Source organism: Anomaloglossus baeobatrachus, chromosome 1 (genome assembly GCF_048569485.1).
Source record: "Anomaloglossus baeobatrachus isolate aAnoBae1 chromosome 1, aAnoBae1.hap1, whole genome shotgun sequence".
Taxonomy (NCBI): Eukaryota; Metazoa; Chordata; class Amphibia; order Anura; family Aromobatidae; genus Anomaloglossus; species Anomaloglossus baeobatrachus.
Genome location: NC_134353.1, coordinates 589,683,318 through 589,701,103, shown reverse-complemented (window position 1 = coordinate 589,701,103; position 17,786 = coordinate 589,683,318). Strand labels below are relative to the sequence as shown.

The window sequence follows — 17,786 nt, the reverse complement described above, 5'->3', positions numbered from 1 at the left end:
TTGTTGAGCTGCTGGGTGCGAAGGATGAAAGTGAGCACATAGCAGCGTGCCCGCTGCACAAGGCCATGTAGGCCGGGATGGTATTTTAAAAATTGCTGGAGAATCAGATTCAACACGTGAGCCATACAAGGCACGTGTGTCCCATTGCCCTGACGAAGGGCCGCAGACAGGTTTGCATCATTGCCGCACACGGCTGTTAAGTCACCAACGTAGTCCACTCAATCAATTTGTACTCCGGTCGCCAGGTCACAACGTGTTCCTTTCGTGCATAGTGCTGATGATGGGAAAGGAGTCGATGCCTGCGGCGCAGGTGGACGCAGGTTATGGTCACCCACTGGGTTGCGTTACCTTAACAGATACAGAACCACAGGCTGAATGTAGGTGGTGGGTATCTCACAGATGAAGTACCATCTTTCAGCTACAACCAATGGGAAGACACCACACCCTTTTTTAGGCCCCTCCTGTCTGCAGACCACTGCCAGACAAAGCTATGAACCTCTTGTTACTGTTACCCCCAGTTCAGTTTTATGAGTTTGTGTGCTTGTTACCTGACTACTTTTCCTGCTTGCTGTTTATGTACCTCGTTGGCCGATCCGCATTTCACCTCTGCTTGTTTTCTGATTAAGTCCTGGCCATCCCATTCTGTTCCTCTTCCTCAATTAATGTTTTTGACCCTGCATGACTACTATTCTCTGGAACTGCAGCCTTCCACAGGTATTGATCAACTTGGGCCCTGTGTAATTCCAAATCACTGTATAGGGGTTAAAGGGTTTCAGGGTTCTGGGTGTCCAGCTTGGTGAGTGGCTTGCCTCTAGCCTATCCTTTACAGCCCATCTGAGTGTGTCGATCCAGGCAGGCGTTACACCGTGCCCTCTGCAGAAGGCCATGTAGGCTGGGATAGTGTTTTAAAAATTGTTGGACAACCAGGTTCAACACGTGAGCCATACAAGGCACGTGTGTCACATTGCCCTGAAGAAGGGTTGCAGACTGGTTTGCATCATTGTCGCACCCGACCTTCCCTAACTGCTGGTTGAGTGTAGACAACCATTGATGAAACTCGGTCTCACTCTCCAGAGCTAACCGTCCACAATTCATCAGCGGTGTCTCACATTTCCCCTACATTTCAAAGTAAACATTTGACCGCCTGATGGCCTTGAGCTCTGCTGACAGCATAGTAAGGAGGTGTGTGGGATTCCTTGGGCGCAGTTACAAGGAAGGGTGGCCTGACCACACAGGGTTTGGGCCGAGGTGGAGGACCAGCACGAGGTTGAGGAGGCAGAAGCAGTGGAGGAACTTGTACATACAGAGGAAGGATTGACACACAAGTCGTGGGGACGGCAAGACTTGTACAGCAAACCCTTCTCCATCTCTCACCATAGTTACCCAGTGCCCAGTCAGCAACATGTAACTCCCCTGTCCATGCTTACTGGTCCAAGTATCTGTGGTGAAATGCACCCTGTCACACACAGAGTTTCTCAAGGAAGCGGTGAGGTTGTGTGCGACCTGCTGTGGTAGCGCGGGCACGCCTTTCTTGGAGAAGGAGTGACGACTGGCCATCGGCTCTTGGGGCACTGCAATGGGCATAAGGTCTCGAAAATACTCGGTCTCAAAAGGGTGTAAAGGCAGCCTTTCTGTTGCCAACAAGTTGCAGATGATGAAACTCAATCTCTTAGGCATGTCATGCCCTTCGAAAATCATGTAAAACACAGCGAGGGGACTCCAACCACAGTCTCCCTCATTTCCACTAATTGGGCCACACACACCCCACTTGACTGGCATCAGTTGACCCCCCTTTTGAAAAAGAAAAAGATGCTTGGCATGAAGCACTCTCAAAAATACGCGTGCCTTTCGCCTCCCCTGGATGACCCAGGGGAAGAAAAGTCCTCTGAGAGCCATGACTTGTTCATCTTGGTTCTTTTTTCAAAAGCGAGGGGACTCCAACCACAGTCTCCCTCAATTCCACTAATTGGGCCACACACACCCCACTTGACTGGCATCACTTGATCCCCCTTTTCAAAATGAAACAGATGCTTTGCATGAAGCACTCTCAAAAATACGCGTGCCTTTCGCCTCCCCTGGATGACCCAGGGGAAGAAAAGTCCTCTGAGAGCCATGACTTGTTCATCTTGGTTCTTTTTCAAAAGCGAGGGGACTCCAACCACAGTCTCCCTCAATTCCACTAATTGGGCCACACACACCCCACTTGACTGGCATCACTTGATCCCCCTTTACAAAATGAAACAGATGCTTTGCATGAAGCACTCTCAAAAATACGCGTGCCTTTCACCTCCCCTGGATGACCCAGGGGAAGAAAAGTCCTCTGAGAGCCATGTCCACATTGTCAGTGGACAGACACGTGTGCTTATCTGCCAGCAGACCCCAGCAGCACTGAAGACAGGTTCCGAGAGAACGCTGGCTGCAGGACACGACAAGATCCCCAAGGCGTACGTGGCAAGCTCAGGCAATTTATCCAGATTGGAAGCCTAAAATGAGCAGGGCTCAAGTTGCACAATAATGGCATCGACGTTTCCTTGCATATACTCATATATCTGTGTGTCCTCCTCTTTTTCCTTGTCCAGCTCTTTTGTTTTCGCATGAGTATATGTCCTTGTCACTTTCCCATGTGTTTGTGTTGTGTTGTGAGTTGTTTGTCACCTTTTGGACACCTTTGAGGGTGTTTTCTAGGTGTTTTTATGTGTTTGTGAATTCCTGCCATTGTTTCCTATGCGGTTCGAGTTCGGTTCGTCGAACGTTCGACGAACCGAACTCGAACGGGACCTCCGTTCGACGAACCGAACTCGAGCCGAACCACGACCGGTTCGCTCATCTCTAATCATGAGGAAAGAAAGATTATGTGGCAAAACTGAAGCAACATCTCAAGACATCAGCCAGGAACTTAAAGCTTGGGCAGAAATGGGTCTTGCAAATGGACAATGACCCAAAGCATACTGCCAAACTCGTTATAAAGGGGCTTAAGGATAACAGAGGTCAAAATTTTGGAGTGGCCATCACAAAACCCTGATCCCATTCCTATTGAAAATTTATGGTCAAAGCTGAAAAGGCAGGTGCAAGCAAGGCGACCTACAAACATGGCTCAGTTACACCAGTTCTGTAATGAGGAATGTGCCCAAATTCCTACCAACTATTGTGAGAAGCTTGTGGAAGGATATCCAAAACATTTGACCTAAATCATACAGTTTAAGGGCAATGGCACTAAATACTAATGAATTGTACTATATGTAAACTTTTGACTTTGAAGAAAGTAATAAAAATACCATAAAACATTCTCTCTCTCATTCTGGAATTTGCTAAATATAAATAATTTTGGTAATCCTAATTCATCTAAAATGGGAAATGTTTATTCTGAGCTCATGTCAGATAGTGAGAAAAACATGCATATGTGTCTTTTTAGATACCCTCTGTAAACTTCTGGTTTCAATTGTGTACCAGAATTGGGGCCATATATAAAAAGTAGGGGGGCATAGATACCAGGATGGAAGACATATTTACCAGGATATACCCAGGATGAAGACATATATACAAGGATGCGGACATATATACCAGGATGGGGGACATATATGCGAGAAAGGGGCTAAGGATGTGGGGACATATATACCAGAAAGGGGCCCAGGATGGGGGCATTAGTACAGGATGGGGGACATTACAACACATATGTCTTTACAGGATTTAGAACACTACAAGGTCCCATACAACATGGGGGGGGGGCGGTTCAAATCTTGCACAATGGCCCATTGAACACTAGTTACAGCACTTAGGGTACCGTCACACTTTAGCGATGCTCCAGCGATCCCACCAGCAATCTGACCTGGTCAGGATCGCTGGTGCGTTGCTACATGGTCGCTGGTGAGCTGTCAATCAGGCAGATCTCACCAGCGACCAGTGACCAGCCCCCAGCCAGCAGCGATGCGTGGAAGCGTTGCTGCGCTTGGTAACTAAGGTAAATATCGGGTAACCAAGCGCTTGGTTACCTGATATTTACCTTGGTTACCAGTGCACACCACTTAGCGCTGGCTCCCTGCACTCCTAGCCAGAGTACACATTGGGTTAATAAGTAAACCGCTTTGCTTATTTACCCGATGTGTACTCCGGCTACTTGTGCAGGGAGCAGGGAGCCGGCACTGACAGCCTGAGAGCGGCGGACGCTAGTAACCAAGGTAAATATCGGGTAACCAAGCAAAGGGCTTCGCTTGGTTACCTGATATTTACCTTGGTTACAGCTTACCGCAGGCTGCCAGACGCCGGCTTCCTGCTCCCTGCACATTCAGATCCTTGCTCTCTCGCTGTCAAACACAGTGATGTGTGCTTCATAGCGGGAGAGCAACGTCCAAAAAATGAACCAGCACTGCAACTGTGCAACGATCAGCAATTTCACAGCAGGGGCCAGATCGCTGCTCAGTGTCACACAGCGAGATCGCTAATGTGGTCACTGGTGCATCACAAAAAATGTGACTCAGCAGCGATCTCGCTAGCGATCTCGCTATGTGAGAAGTACCCCTTAATGTGACCCTTCAGATTTTGTGTAAAGGGTGCTTTACATGCTGCAAAATCGCTACCGATATATCGTCGGGGTCACGTCGTTAGTGATGCACATCCGGCGCCGGTAGCGACATCGCAGTGTGTGACACCAAGGAGTGACGATCAACAATCTCAAAATCGTTCAAATACGGTGATCGTTGACACGTCGCTCCTTTCCTTAATATCGCTGCTGTGACATGCACGATGTTGTTCTTCACTCCTGTGGCACCACACATCGCTATGTGTGACACCGCAGGAGCGACGAACATCTCCTTATCTGCGTCCACGGGCAATGTGGAAGGAAGGAGGTGGGCGGGATGTTATGTCCCGCTCACCTCCGCCCCTCCGCTTTTATTGGCCGGCCGCTAAGTGACGTTGCTATGACGCCGGACGCACCTCCCCCTTGAGGGAGGGATTGTTCAGCGGTCACAGCGACGTCGCTGACAAGGTATGTGCGTGTGACGCTGCCTGTAGCGATAATGTTCGCTACGGCAGCAAGCACCAAATGTCGCACAAACGACGGGGGCGGGTGCTATTGCGCTCGACATCGCTAGTAATCGCTAGCGATGTCGCAGCATGTAAAGCCCCCCTTACACTAAAGGCTGCTTTACACGGTACGACCGATTGTGCAATTTCACAATCGATCGTACCCGCCCCCGTCCTTTTTGCGTCACGGGCAAATCGCTGCCCATGTCGCACAAAGTCGGTAACCCCCCGTCACACGTACTTACCTCTCGTGCGACCACGCTGTGAGCGGCGAACGTCCACTTCCTGGAGTGGGAGGGACGTTCGACGTCACAGTGACGTCACATGGCCGCCGGCCAATAGAAGTGGAGGGGCGGAGATGAGCGGGACGTAAACATCCCGCCCACCTCCTTTCTTCACATAGCCGGCGGCGGCCGCGTGATGCAGGTGAGCTGCTGTTCATCATTCCCGGGGTGTCACACGGAGCGGCGTGTGCTACCACGGAAACGATGAACAACTAAATTAAACGATATTATGGAACCTAGCGACCAGTACACGACTCACGATTTGTGAGCGATACTGCGTCGCTAGGAGGTGTCACACAGGCCGACATTGCAAGCGACGTCGGATGTGCGTCACAAAAACCGTGACCCTGACGATCTATCGCATGATAGATTGTCTGGTGTAAAGCAGCCTTAAGGCAGGCTTTGCACGCTGCAACATCGCAAGCCGATGCTGCGATGCCGAGCGCGATAGTCCCCGCCCCGGTCGCAGCTGCGATATCCTTGTGATAGCTGCCGTAGCAAACATTATCGCTACGGCAGCTTCAGATGGACTCACCTGTCCTGGGACGTCTGGCCGGCGACCCGCCTCCTTATTAAGGGGGCGGGTCGTACGGCATCACTGCGACGTCACACGGCAGGCGGCCAATAGGAGCGGAGGGGCGGAGATGAGCGGGATGTAAACATCCCGCCCACCTCCTTCCTTTCGCATATCCTACGGAAGCCGCGGTGACGCCGGTAGGAGATGTTCCTTGCTCCTGCGGCTTCACACACAGCGATGTGTGCTGCTGCAGGAACGAGGAACAACATCGGACCGTCGCGTCAGCGTAATTATGGATTACGCCGACGCTGCACCGATGATACGATTACGACGCTTTTGCGCTCGTTAATCGTATCATCGAACCTTTACACACTACGATGTTGTATGCAATGCCGGAAGTACGTCATTTTCAATTTGACCCCACCGACATCGCACCTGCGATGTCGTAGTGTGCAAAGCCCGCCTAAGGGTATGTGCGCACGTGTGCGTATTACATGCAGTTACGCTGCATTCTGCACCGCAGCGTAACTGCATGCGTCCTGCGTCCCCTGCACAATCTATGGAGATTGTGCAGGAGCCGTGCGCACGTGGCATGTTAGAACGCAGCGATTCGGCTGCTTGCAGAATCGCTGCGTTCTAAGAAGTGACATGTCACTTCTTTCGTGCGTTCTGCATGCTGTCTATAGGGAAAGGCAGCATGCAGAGCGCACGAATCTGCCGGCACCATGCGCTTCAGAACGCAGCTTTTCAGCTGCGCTCTGAAGCGCACATTTTCGGTGCGGTGCAGAGCGCACACGTGCGCACATAGCCTAAGTCTGATGAAGAGACCTGAGTGGTCTGGAAAGCTGCTATTTATTACCGTCTTTTCAGTCAGCCATTAAAAGATATCAACCTCTGAGGACCTTCAAATGTTAATATTTTTTTTATAAAACCTAGTGTAAAATATAAACATTTAGATGTGACAAAAATACATTTTATGGGGCAGATTCATCAATCTTGGTGTATCGCACACTTGATTCACAAGTACAAGTGTCAAAAAAATTAAGAGGCACAGGCCGCTTAATTAGTATGGTGCAGCTTCTAAGTGGCATGTGACTGTGCGCTGCACAAGATATTTTGCTCTAATCATGGGCTGAACTAGCATTTCGCTATTCAAAATACTTTTTATTTTACAAAACACTAACACTTTGAGAAATGGGTCAGGTGTGCGTAGCACGACAGAGCTTATTGAAACTGACAGGAAAATGACAAAAATTGTAAAACTTTTGCACAACTCAACTAAAACTTTTACGACACTTTTCTGTCCCTATGTATGTAAAAAGTAATGGAGTGAAAAGGTTGCTAGAGTTCAGTGTTGAAGTAACAAGATGCTTAATCATTAACTTTGTTATCTGTCACATATGACACAGATTACTTAATTATTAATTGGTAAGACTGTGAATATAAATGCTGATCTGAGTTTGCTTCTGAGGTTTGTACTTTACTATGACTGATCTGAGAGTTAAGAGTTATTAGACTACACCAAACAAATTGTAAGGAATTTATCAGAGTGGACTTTTGCCCTTTGGAAGTTGTGTCAAAGACAGTCTACAGAACTTATGTTCTTGCTCAATGTGATGGAATATAAAAGTCTGTTTTGCAATTCGAGAATGAATGCAGCAGTTTTTTTGTGAATGTTACCTTTTATATAGTCCCAATTAAATTCAATATTTTTTTTTCTAAAATGTAACAACTATGATTATTACTTTCTAGGAAAAGACTCATTGATCAGCAATCATTGCAGAGACTAAAGGCCCCGTCACACTAAGCAACATCGCTAGCAACATCGCTGGTAACGAACAACTTTTGTGACGTTGCTAGCGATGTTGCTGTGTGTGACATCCAGCAACAACCTGGCCCCTGCTGTGAGGTCGTTGGTTGTTGCTGAATGTCCTGGGCCATTTTTTAGTTGTTGCTGTCCTGCTGTGAAGCACAGATCGCTGTGTGTGACAGCGAGACAGCAACAACTAATGTGCAGTGAGCAGGGAGCCGGCTTCTGCTGAGGCTGGTAACCAATGTAAACATCGGGTAACCAAGAAGCCCTGTCCTTGGTTACCCGATATTTACCTTTGATACCAGCCTCCTCCGCTCTCACTGCCTGTGCTGCCGGCTCCAGCTCTGTGCACATGTAGCTGCAGCACACATCAGGTAATTAACCCGATGTGTGCTGTAACTAGGAGAGCAAGGAGCCAGCGCTAAGCAGTGTGCGCTGCTCCCTGCTCTGTGCACATTAGCTGCAGCACACATCAGGCAATTAACCCGATGTGTGCTGTAACTAGGAGAGCAAGGAGCCAGCGCTAAGCATTGTGCGCTGCTCCCTGCTCTGTGCACATTTAGCTGCAGCACACATCGGGTTAATTAACCTGATGTGTGCTGTAACTAGGAGACTGGGGGCTGGTCACTGGTTGCTGGTGAGCTCACCAGCAACTCGTGTAGCCACGCTCCAGCGATCCCTGCCAGGTCAGGTTGCTGGTGGGATCGCTGGAGCGTCGCAGTGTGACAGCTCACCAGCAACCTCCTAGCAACTTACCAGCGATCCCTATCGTTGTTGGGATCGCTGGTAAGTTGCTTAGTGTGACTGGACCTTTAAGCAATACATACAAAATAGATATGGTAGAACCTTGGATTAAGAGTAACTTGGTTTGAGAGCGTTTTGCAAGACAAGCAAAGCTTTTTAAAAATTTGTAACTTGGTTTAAGAGCAATGATTTGCAATAAGAGCAAATAATCACTGTGCACACTTCTGGTTCTGTCCTTTCACTGCTCTCTGACCAGCTCTGGAGGTAACTTTCTGTACATATGTACTGTATACTGTATACAATATACCATTGTACAGTACAGTATATACTATATACAGTAACATGTCTATCAATTATGGTACTGTACTTTCTGCTAACCAGTATAGCACATTGCTTGTCCTGTAATCTGCCTGTGCCTACCCCATATTTGGCTTAGTTCTGCCCTTATTTGGGGAGAATAGATTTTTAAGTGTGGGTTTTTTTGTGTATTGTAGTAGAATAAAGGTTGTCATATTTATTAATCAGTTTTTACTCTCTATAGTGCACCTCCCGCACACCAACAATTCTACTGTATGCTAACATGCAGTTTAATTTGCGTTATATGTTTTTACTGTACTACACAGTATCTTGTATTAGTGTACTGTAATAATTTTATATGAATATAGGACATTATTTTGTATTACTGTAATAAGTTTGTATATATACAGTAAATATTGTTGGGTTGTGGAACGAATGTCTGCATTTCAAATTTTTCCTATGGGAAAATTCGCTTTGATATAAGAGTAAATTGGTTTAAGAGCACACTCCCGGAACCAGTTATGCTCGTAATCCAAGGTTTCACTGTATCTGTCTGCAGGATGATCTGTCTCCCTTGATGCCTCCATACACAGGAACACTTGATCAGAAATCAGACCTCCGAAATCATCTATTGGGGGATATTTGGGAGGCCCCCCCATACAAATTACACTGTCCATTTTGCCAACAATGCCAGGTTTAACCGATGTAGTCTGATGTTTATGGGGATGTTATGTAATCTATAATAACGAAGGGATACTGCTAACATCAAACACACCATGTAAAATAGCTAAACCATTCTATATTAAGAGTAAAATGTAAAATATAAATATTCATTTATAGTTATTTTTAAATTTACAGTTATTTAGATTTTGTGATATTTAACCCCTTCACCCCCAGCCTGTTTTCACCTTCATGACCAAGCCAATTTATTCAATTCTGACCTGAGTCTCTTTATGATGTAATAATTTCATCATGTCCCAGTGATTCTGAGATTTTTTTTTCATGACATACTAATAAATTTACAACAATGTATTTTGTGTTTATTTGTGAAAATATGGGATATTTGGCGAAAATTGTGAAAATTTTGCAATTTTCAAGCTTTGAATTTTTATACCCATACATCAGAATACATACACAAAATAGTTTTTAAATAACATTTCCCACATGTCTGCTTTACATCGGCACAATTTTTGAGACATCATTCTTTTTGTTAGGAAATTATGATTAAAATTTTCCCAGCAATTTCTCATTTTTCCAACAAAATTTACAAAACCATTTTTTAGGGACCAGATTATATTTGAAGTGGCTTTGAAAGGCCTAGGTGACATAAAATGCCCAACATAACACCATTCTAAAAATTACATCCCTCAAACTGCTGAAACCCACATTCAAGAAGTTTATTAACCCTTTAGATGCTTCACAGAAACTAAAGAAATGTGGAAGGAAAAATGAAAATTATATTTTTCCCCACAAAAATGTTACTTTAGCCCCAAATATTGCAATTTCACAAAGGTAACAGGAAAAAATGCACCAATTGTTGTACAATATCTCCTGAGTACACTGATACCCCATGTGTAGTGTAAATCTACTGTTTGGGCACATAGCAGGGCTCTGAAGGGAAGGAGCCCAATTAAAATTTTAGAGTAGAAAATTGGCTGAAATATTTGTAGATAGGGAACACCAGGTAGCGTTTGGAGAGTCCTTGATGTGCCTAAAAAGTGGACTCCTCCAACATATGACCTCAATTTAGAAACTAGACAGCTCAAGGAATTTGTCTAGATGTTTGGTGAGCACCTTTAACCCCCAGGTGCTTCACAGAATTTTATAGCGACTAACCATGAAAATAATAATAATAATAATAATAATAATAATAATAATAATAATAAAAGAAACAAAAATATTTTTACCACATAAATGTTGTTTTAACTCCAAATCTTTCATTTACACAAAGGTAACTAGAGAAAATGCATAATACCATTTATTGTGCAATTTCTCCTGAGCATGTCAATATCCCATATGTCCTGGAAAACTACTGTTTGGGTGCACGGCAGGGCTCAGAGGGGGAGGAGCGCCATTTGACTTTTTGAATGCAAAATAAGCTGGAATCGTTATTGGATGTCATGTTGCGATTAGAGAGCCCCTGGCATGCCTAAACAGTGGAGCTCCCACAAAAGTGACCCCATTTTGGAAACTAAACCTTAAAAGGAATTTGTCTAGATTTTTGGTGAACACCTTGAATGTATAGGTGCTTCACAAATTTTTATAATGTTGAGCCATGAAAAAATAAAAACAAAAGTGTTTCGTTTTCAAGAGATAATGGACTATACAATCTGTTGTGCAATTTTTCCTGAGTACACCAATACCTCACATGTGGTTGAAAATTACTGTTGTGGCACAGTACAAAGTGAAGAAAGAAAGGAGTGCCATATTTGAGTTCAGATTTAGTTGGAATTTCGTTTTCTAGATGCCATGTCACATTGGCAGAGCCCCTGAGGCTCAGACAACAGCAGAAATCCTCCAAAAGTGACCATTTTACAAATTCCACTCCTCAATGAACTCATCCAGGGGTGTAGTGAGCATATTGACATTACAGGTGTGTAGAAAAATTTTATACTATTGGGCGGTGAACAAAAAATAATTATATTTCACCATTAAAATGTTTTAACCTCAGATTTACAATTTTCACTAGGTAATAGCTCAAAATGGCCCCATAATATGTTACACAATTCTTCCTGAATGTGGCAATACCCCACATGTGACTGTACAGTACTGTTTGGCTACATTGCAGGGCTTGAGAGGGAAGGAGCACCATTTCACTTTTGGAGCACAGATTTTCCTAGAATAGTATGTGGACTCCATTTCCAGAGCCCCTAAGTGCAAGAACAACAGAAATCCCCTCACTTTGTAACGCCATGCATGGAGTCAAATGTAATGAATGTTACAGAATTAAAAATTGTAAATAAGCCCTTGTCATGCCCAGTACATTGTAGTGCCTTTGCATTGCACCCAGCTCAAGCTTCTGGAAACCAGAACCCCATAAATTAAACAAGCTATCAAAACTATAATAAGGACAAACATGTGGACATTAATTGTGGTTTAGGCACAATGTGGGCTCATACAGGAGGAGGGCACTTGGATTTGGGAGCACAGATTCTGCTGGATTTCTTTTTTGAGGGGGGAGCCATAGCACTTCTCCAGAGCCTTACGGCTACCAGTAACATGGAAACCCCCTATATTTCTGTTAACCAATAATGGACCTGAGTGGTGACTTGTGATTTTGTAGGTTGAGTTGATTTCTATTTGGTGGCAATTTGGGATACAGAACTTTTTGGATGAGTTCACATTTATCTTGTGCTCTTAGCTGAGCACTTACATTAGGGTTTCCATCTACATCTCGGGTCTCTGAGATATGTGATTCAGGGGAAGCCCTTGTTGGATCCATTCACTAATTAGGCAGCAGAGTTATTCTGGTCTGTTTGGCCTCTGTTCAGCGGTGTCCATTTTTTCAATGGCCTACACAACTGTTGCTGACTGCACTTTTGCACACATCTAAAAAGACAAAAAGATGGACACTGCCTGAAGAAAGGCCAGAGGAAAGTTCACTGTAACTCCTCTGCTTCATTACGATGAATTTTCCATTGGGAATTTTACCTGAAACACAATTTTCAGAGATTTACACGTAATCCCCTGTGTAAGTGTTTAGTGTAGAGTGCAGGATAAATGTCAGCTGTGTCAAACTGTAATCTTTGGTAGGTAGAATCAACAAAAAACAGAAATTGAAGAATTGATTTTATTTTTTTTTACGCCATACATTGTGTGGTATAAGCGATTAAACGGATTTATTCGTCAGGTCAGTACGATTACAGAGATACCAGATTTTTTTTAATTTTTTTTCAGGTTTGGCCACTTTCACACTAAAAAAAGTTTTTTTACAAAATAAAAGTTTTTGCATCTCCAAATTTTGAAGGCTATAGTTTTTTTTATATCTTTGGCGACAGTCATGTGAGGGCAGGTTTTTTGTATGAATAGGTGGAGTTTTTATTAGTTAGTTAGTTTATTATTTAGAGCCACATAATATTTTTTATCACTTTCTATTCTGCTTTTTGTGAAGCAGAATCAAGAAGAAACAGCAATTTAGAAATTGTTTTGTTTTTTAACGTCGTTCACCGAGTCGTAAGAGTGGCAAGACCGTTTTATCAGGTCAGTATGAAAACAACCATACAACATTTACAGTATATATTTTTCTGTTTTGCTACTTTTACACCATAAAACTATTTTATAGAAAAAAAGGGTTTAAAGAGAACCTTTCATCATATGTGATGACACACAGCACTGCTCTCCTCATTGACCTCACTATAGAGCTGTGTGTGATTAAAAAGTGGAGCAGAGTAGTGGTGAGTTTGGTGAGTTTGATTACTAATACTTCTTTATCTTATATCTCACAGCAGGCAGCATTGTTAGAGGAGAAGTACTAGAAGTATTTGTAATGAGCCAAACCCCAACTTTTCTGTATTGCCTCTCACACATAAGCAGCAGTGAGACAAAAGGTGTATGTAGTGTCACGGGTGACAAACAGTCATGTCATTTCTGGCCATAGAAGGTCACAGAGTTTGGCTGTACAGAATGCTCCCTGTCTTTAAATTGTTCCTGCTGTCAGTAGTTTTCCTGCGGGATTCATCCCTCCCTTTTTGGACACAGCAGGAGCGTGCCTGCCACCCAGCTGTTGATCGTCAGCATTATCTAGGTGCTTAAATATCACTTCCTTCCTTGGACTGGTGCTGGTGATATTTTTAAGTTCATTCAAGCCTTGGTTGCAAGTAGGTGGCTTGTACTGCTCTGTTGTATTGCTGCTGAGAACTTTGCTAAACTTCTACCTGTGTCATTTGTAGATAAGTAGTTTATTCATTTCCCCCATGTGTGTCCTTTTTGTCATCTAAAGTGTTTAGTAGGGTTGATAAAGAGCTCATTCCATCCATTCCCTATTTAGGGCCCAGTACTAGGGATACCTAGGGTAAGGTATCCGGCTCGGCACATAGGTGAGGAACTTAAATAAATATATAAATAATGATATTATTATTATTAATAATAATAATAATAATAATAATAATAATAATAATAACAACCTATCTATAGTGGTGAGGGACCCCAGGGACCAGCTGTAGGTTTGGTCAGGGATCACCATCTTCCCTTTCCCTAGACACAGGGTTTCCCTTCCCTTTCGCCATTCACTTATTACTTCCTCGTACCTAGTGTGACATGTCGTCACACTCATCAGTGCTCCACTCTTGGAACAATTTAACCACTCATAGTTCTGTAGTGAAACCATTGACAAGCTCAGACTGTCTATCATTACATGTCTCATAGTGATATACCTGCTCTAAGCTAATGTTGGGGCGTGTTATTTATTACTAGTGATGGGGAATCTCCTGATGGTCGGGATCGGGAGCCTCGCCCAATCATTTTGCAAAGATCAGGATCGAGATAACACAATCTTGCGTCCGATCACCGATCTCAGGCTTTACAGTTATGGGATGGGGTGGGGGGGCTGTAAAATAAAGAATATGGTTAATAATAAACATTGTGATTATACTTACAGGTGCCGAGACGCATCCTGCAGACTCTGTCTCCCGGCCACTTCTGCTTAATTATTGCTGTGCCCCCAGGCTAAAAGACCTTCCGTGACATCATGGCCATGTGACCAGTCAGGTGGGAATGTTGTATTACTTCATTGGTTAGAGACTGGTCACATGACTGTGACGTCATCATAGGGCCAGTCCGGTCAACTGAACTTTATTGTCACTGTGCGAGTGTCGCATCGCATCACGGCGCACAATCTCCCGACAGGAGCGGTCAGCTGCATATATTTCCATGAAGCTGACCGCTCTTGTCCTGAGAGTGTCAGGCTTTGCACGGTGATGCATTTCGAGATGCAAGTGTAATTATACCCTCACTGTAGCTCTCTACATTGCTCTGTACAGAGTGATGTAGCAAAGCTGACAATGCTCTATCTGCTTCTCACTTTGTATAGACTGTATTTGTACAGAGTGATGAAGCTGACAATGCTCTACCTGGGGATTATGTCGGACTAAGGATTGTTTTTATAATAAAGATGTAGTATTTAAAAGCTTTTTTTTATTTTATTTCAAATAAAAAAAAATGTTTCTCTGTGTTGTGGTTTTTTTTACTGTTTACTAGAAATTCATGATGACCATGTCTAATTTGGCGTGACATAATGAAATTTTGGCTTAATACCATCTGAGAATACAAAGCTGGTATTAACCCCTTTATTACCCAGCGTGCCACCGCCAGCAGGACCACTGGACGAGCTGGGTAAAATGCCTGTTAATGGTGCTAAGAAACAATGCGTCATTTTCAGGGGTGGCTGCGGTCTGCAGAGAATCACAACCCCCAGCTGCCTGGCTTTACCTTGGCTGGTAATCAAAATACAGGGAAGTCTATTTTTTTTTTTAAATTATTTAAAAAATAATGTAAAAAAAAATGCGTGGGCTTCTGCCGTATTTTGATTGCCAGTCAGGTAAAGCCAGGCAGCTGGGGGCTGGGATTCTCCGCAGCCACCCCTGGAAATGGTGCTTTACTCGGCTCGTCCAGCGGCCCTAAAGGTGGTGGCACACTGGGTAATAAAGGGGTTAATACCAACTTTGTATTCTCAGATGGTACTAAGCCCGAAATTCATGGTGTCACACCAAATTAGACATGGCCACCTTGAATTTCTAGTAAATAGTAAAAAAAAAAAACACAACACATAGGCGGGCTTTGCACGCTGCGACATCGGTAACAATGTGTTACCAATGCTGCAGCGATAGTCCCGCCCCCGTCGCACGTGCAATATCTAGTGAAAGCTGCCGTAGAGATTATTATCGCTATGGCAGTTTCACATGCACATACCTGCCGTGCAACGTCCCTCTGGCCGGCGACCCGCCTCCTTCCTAAGGGGGCGGGTCGTGCAGCGTCACAGCGACGTCACACGGCAGGCGGCCAATTGAAGTGGAGGGGCGGAGATGAGTAGGATGTAAACATCCCGCCCACCTCCTTCCTTCCTCATTGCAGCCGGCGTCAGGTAAGGTGAAGTTCCTCGCTCCTGCGGCTTCACACACAGCGATGTGTGCTGCCGCAGGAGCGAGGAACAACATCGCACCTGTCGCTGCACCGGCATTATGGAAATGTCGGAGGCTGCACCAATGATACGATAACGACGCTTTTGCGCTCGTTCATCGTATCAAAAAGGTTTTACACGTTGCGATATCGACTGCGACGCCGGATGTGCGTCACTTTCGATTTGACCCCACCGACATCGCACCTGCAATGTCGCAATGTGCAAAGCCGCCCATAGACTTTTTTTATTACAAATAGAACAAAAAAAATTTAGACTTTATTATAAAAAAATCCTTAGTCCGACGCAATCCACATGGAGAGCAATGTCAACTGTGCTTCATCACCCTGTAAAGACAAGCGCCTCTACAGAGAGAGAAGCAGAGAGAGCATTGTCAGCTCTGCTACATCACTCTGTACAGAGCAAGAAACAGGCTGACAGTGAGGGTATGATTCCACCTTCCTGATTCCACAACCTTCAATGACGTCATAGTCATGTGACTGTCTGTAAGCCAATGGCTGTACAACTTTCACACCAGACTGGTCACATGGCTATGACGTCATGCAAGGTCCTTTAGGCAGTGGTGCTTTCCGGGGCACAGCAACGATCGGACGCGGAAGCAATGGCCGGGAGACAGCGGGTCTGCAGGAAGCATTGCAGGACCTGCAAGTATGATCATAATGTTTTTTAATAATGTGCTTTTTTTTACAGCCCGATCTGGACCCGATCTGTGACATGAGCTTCCCAGGAAAGCTTGTGATCGGGATCATGTACACGATCACTATGTGATCGGTACAATCCCCAATATTTACAGTTCGGGATCACCCATCATTATTTGTTACCCTAATATGTTGCTGCCTGCTTATGATTGGTTAACTTCATACAAAGGAAGACGTGCACACAGGTTTTATGTTCATTTTTTATTCATATTTCATCCTGTATAGTGTTGATAATCAGTATCTAGAATGTAGTGACATTAATGGTCTATTATTGGTCAAAAAATCCATATATTATCATATTATAATTATTCAATAATTCTGCCTGAAAAACATTTAATATTATATTATTTCTTTATAATAAAATGTTTTTTTTCTGCCTAACACTTTGAGAGACACATCATTTATTTTTATTTAATTGTCAATGTATTACAGCAAAAAGTTTGCTGTTTACTGTATTAATCTGTTTCTCATTTTACAGTTTATTTTTTACAGAAGTGCTCTGGCAGCAGAACTAGAAAAATGTTACATTTACAAAGTGGTAAGTAGTATTATAATCACCAGTTCTAATACTGAACTAATAACTTATTTATATCTCTAGCTCATTATATACATACTGTACTGTATTTGTGCATTCACAAGTTTTCTGTTAAATAACATACAGCAGAGGCAAAACTATAACTATAAAATTGAAAATGCTGTAGGAATTGAATAGAATTATAAATTATGCTATTAAGCTTTTTGAACCTTTTTGAACCCCATTGGATTCAATGGGAGGTCAAATGTAAGGCAGTGAAAACATCTTTAGGGGGCTAGAAAAGCTTCCAAAACAGCAAAAATACATTTTATAGTGCAGCACCACTGTTTTGGCATATCTATTAGTTTCCTACACTATTGACATAAGAAATATAGAGGTGGAGGAGAGACAGGTGTAAGGCTGATACTTCCATACCCTGCCAGTACAGACAAGGCACAACTTGTTGACACACCTTGGAGTCTTCCTATTAAAAAAAAACATTTAGGCAGACAGCAGGACAGTGGCATCAATTGCCTCCCCATTTCCCCATAGTGTGTTTGCATAGCAGGAATTATGGTCCATGTAACACACAGGCTGTGGGCTGACTTTTAATTTTAATAAGTCAACAAACAGTGACCATGCCTTCTGCAGCAGCGCATTGAGGCCGAAATAGTGCCCTAGAAATTTCTGTGCAACCAGATTGAGCACGTGAGGCATGCCATGCACATGAGATGTCACCCAGGTGTAGTGCCACCACCAGGTTTG

At 44.0% G+C, this 17,786-nt stretch overlaps 1 protein-coding gene across 3 annotated transcripts in view; it reads left to right on the top strand.

Moving 5' to 3' along the window:
* The window catches only part of ALDH1A1 (aldehyde dehydrogenase 1 family member A1), a 268,634-nt gene that overhangs the window by 127,807 nt on the left and 123,041 nt on the right, over positions 1-17,786 (top strand). For 2 of the 3 annotated variants that reach the window (XM_075317996.1, XM_075318004.1), the window contains exon 2: positions 17,000-17,045. In XM_075317996.1, coding sequence (XP_075174111.1) covers positions 17,027-17,045 — 19 coding nt within the window. In that variant the 5' untranslated portion in view covers positions 17,000-17,026. Of the gene's footprint in view, positions 1-16,985; positions 17,046-17,786 lie in introns of all 3 variants that reach the window. The other variant, XM_075317988.1, reaches the window with a different exon arrangement.